The 2,500-nt window shown below is 43.2% G+C and overlaps 1 protein-coding gene across 1 annotated transcript in view; it reads left to right on the top strand.

Moving 5' to 3' along the window:
• Positions 1–2,500, top strand: part of LOC307255464 (disco-interacting protein 2 homolog C) — a gene marked incomplete at its 3' end in the record, with an annotated part of 135,740 nt that overhangs the window by 115,458 nt on the left and 17,782 nt on the right. The window contains exon 27 of the mRNA XM_080034148.1: positions 1,128–1,249. Within this exon, the coding sequence (XP_079890274.1) occupies positions 1,128–1,249 (122 nt within the window). The remainder of the gene's footprint in view (positions 1–1,127; positions 1,250–2,500) is intronic.

Genomic DNA, 2,500 nt, shown 5'->3' with positions numbered 1-2,500 from the left:
AAGGCAAGTTTATTTCTATAGCACAATTCACACTCAAGGCCACTCAAAGTGCTTCACAGGGGCAATATTAGAATACATAAAATACATTATAAAACATTTAAAAGCGAATAAAAGAAGCAAATAAAATAAAAATTGCAGGTTAAAATGGAAACAAAAAAGTATAAGATATACTTTATTCATCCCAGCAGGGAAATTCAGGTGCTACAGCAGCAGCCAGCATAAATATATATACAACACAACACAACACAACACAACACAACACAACACAACACAACACAACACAACACAACACAACACATATAGGCCTACGTACATATCCAACCTCTACAAAAAAACATGAGCCCACAATACATAGCCAAGATGAGAAAGTGGTATGGATAGTCCCTGTGCATAAGTAGCTGTTACTCGTAGACAACAGCACACTAATACTAGCCCTGCCAGTGCATAGTATGATAGGAAAAAAATAAAATTATGCTAAAAGAAAAAGCAATCAAGTGTGCAAATATATGTGTTAATACATGTGTTCAAATACAATATGCTGTAAAATAAAATACCCAGATGTCATACTACATTTTCTACATTTTATTTTGAAACAACCTCTGGAGGGGGCGCTCCGGTGGCGTAGTGGATAGAGCGCGTACCATATCGGCTCCGGCCTTCGTTGCAGTGGTCACAGGTTCAAATCCGACCCGTGGACCTTTACTGCAGGTCATCCCCCCCCTCTCTCTGTCTCCCCATTTCAACTCTGTACTGTCTAATAAAGCTTGAAAATGCCAAAAAATAATCATAAAAAAAAAAAAATAATCTGGATAGTAGAGTTGTTGATTTTCTCTGTATTTACTCTCTCCTGCTCCTCACAATTTTTTTTTTTTTTTTAAGATATTTTTTTGGCATTTCTATGCTTTATTGATAGTGTAGAGACAGAGTTGAAATGGGGCAGAGAGGGGAGTGACATGCAGAGAACGACCGCGGGCTGGAATCAAACCCAGGTCCGCTGCTGGCCGAGGCCCATGGGGGGGCGGGGGGGACGCCTTACCAACTGAGTTAAGGGCGCCCCCACAAAATAACCTTTAACAGGGAAAATAAATGTAATAAACTTACTTTGTTACTCTCTCCTCCTCTTGAAGGCATGGACCTGATAGCAGCGTTCTACGGCTGCCTGTACGCGGGCTGTGTTCCCATCACAGTGAGACCTCCTCACCCACAAAACATCTCTACAACCCTGCCCACTGTCAAGATGATCGTAGAGGTATAAACACACACAGAAACAGACAGACAGACACAACGACAGACAGACAGACACACACAGGCGCATGCACACACACACACACACACACATACACACACACACAGACGCATGCAGACAGACAGACAGACAGACACACACACACACACAGAGAAACAGACAGACAGACAGACAGAGACACACACAGTGAGACCTCCTCACCCACAAAACATCTCTACAACCCTGCCCACTGTCAAGATGATCGTTGAGGTATAAACACACACAGAAACAGACAGACACAACGACAGACACACACACACACACACACACACACACACACAGACGCATGCAGAAACAGACAGACACAACGACAGACACACACACACACACACACACACACACACACACACACACACACTGGGGCGGCAGTGGCGAAGTAGGTAGGGAGATCGCCTCTGGAGTGCAGGGTCGGAGGTTCGATCCCCCGTCTCCCCGCCACATGTCGAAGTGTCCCTGAGCAAGACACTGAACCCCAAATTGCTCCCGATGGTTCAGAGAGCGCCTTGCATGGCAGCTTCTACCATCGGTGTATGAGTGTGTGTATGAATGGGTAAATGTGGTAAGATATGTAAAGCGCTTTGGGGCTGAGAAAATCGGCTAGAAGGCGCTATATAAGTCAAGTCCATTTACCATTTACCATTTGCAGACAGACAGACAGACAGACAGACAGACAGACAGACAGACAGACAGACAGACAGACAGACAGACAGACAGACAGACAGAGTGAGATCTCCTCACCCACAAAACATCTCTACCACTCTGCCCACTGTCAAGATGATCGTAGAGATATACACACACACGCCACACACAAAGACAGACACACACACACACACACTCAAAACTTCATGGTCACCATCTCAAACTGTTGCTTGTGAAACTCAGTAAAGTGGAATTCACAGCAGAGTAAAACAAAAAATAACATATTTAACATATTGTTAATTGTTTGAATGTTGTCATGAATCAAATACATTTTTTTATTCTATTTCTATCAGTTATGATAGATTCTATCATTATTTCTAATTTTCACTCTGAAAGCTTAAAGAGGACCTATTATACTACTTTTCTGGTCTTAATTTCTTGTTTTACACTGCTATAGAGCAACCTGACACGAATCACATCACAAAAAACTATGTAGATTTTCGGGAAGCTCTTTCTCTTATTTTGGCGATCCAGCATGCCTGTGCTTCGGCCATCTCCGCTCCCTCCGCCTGTGCT

Source organism: Ammodytes marinus (genome assembly GCF_949987685.1).
Source record: "Ammodytes marinus genome assembly, chromosome: 9".
NCBI classification, from domain to species: domain Eukaryota; kingdom Metazoa; phylum Chordata; class Actinopteri; order Uranoscopiformes; family Ammodytidae; genus Ammodytes; species Ammodytes marinus.
This window is presented reverse-complemented; position numbering and strand designations above follow the sequence as displayed.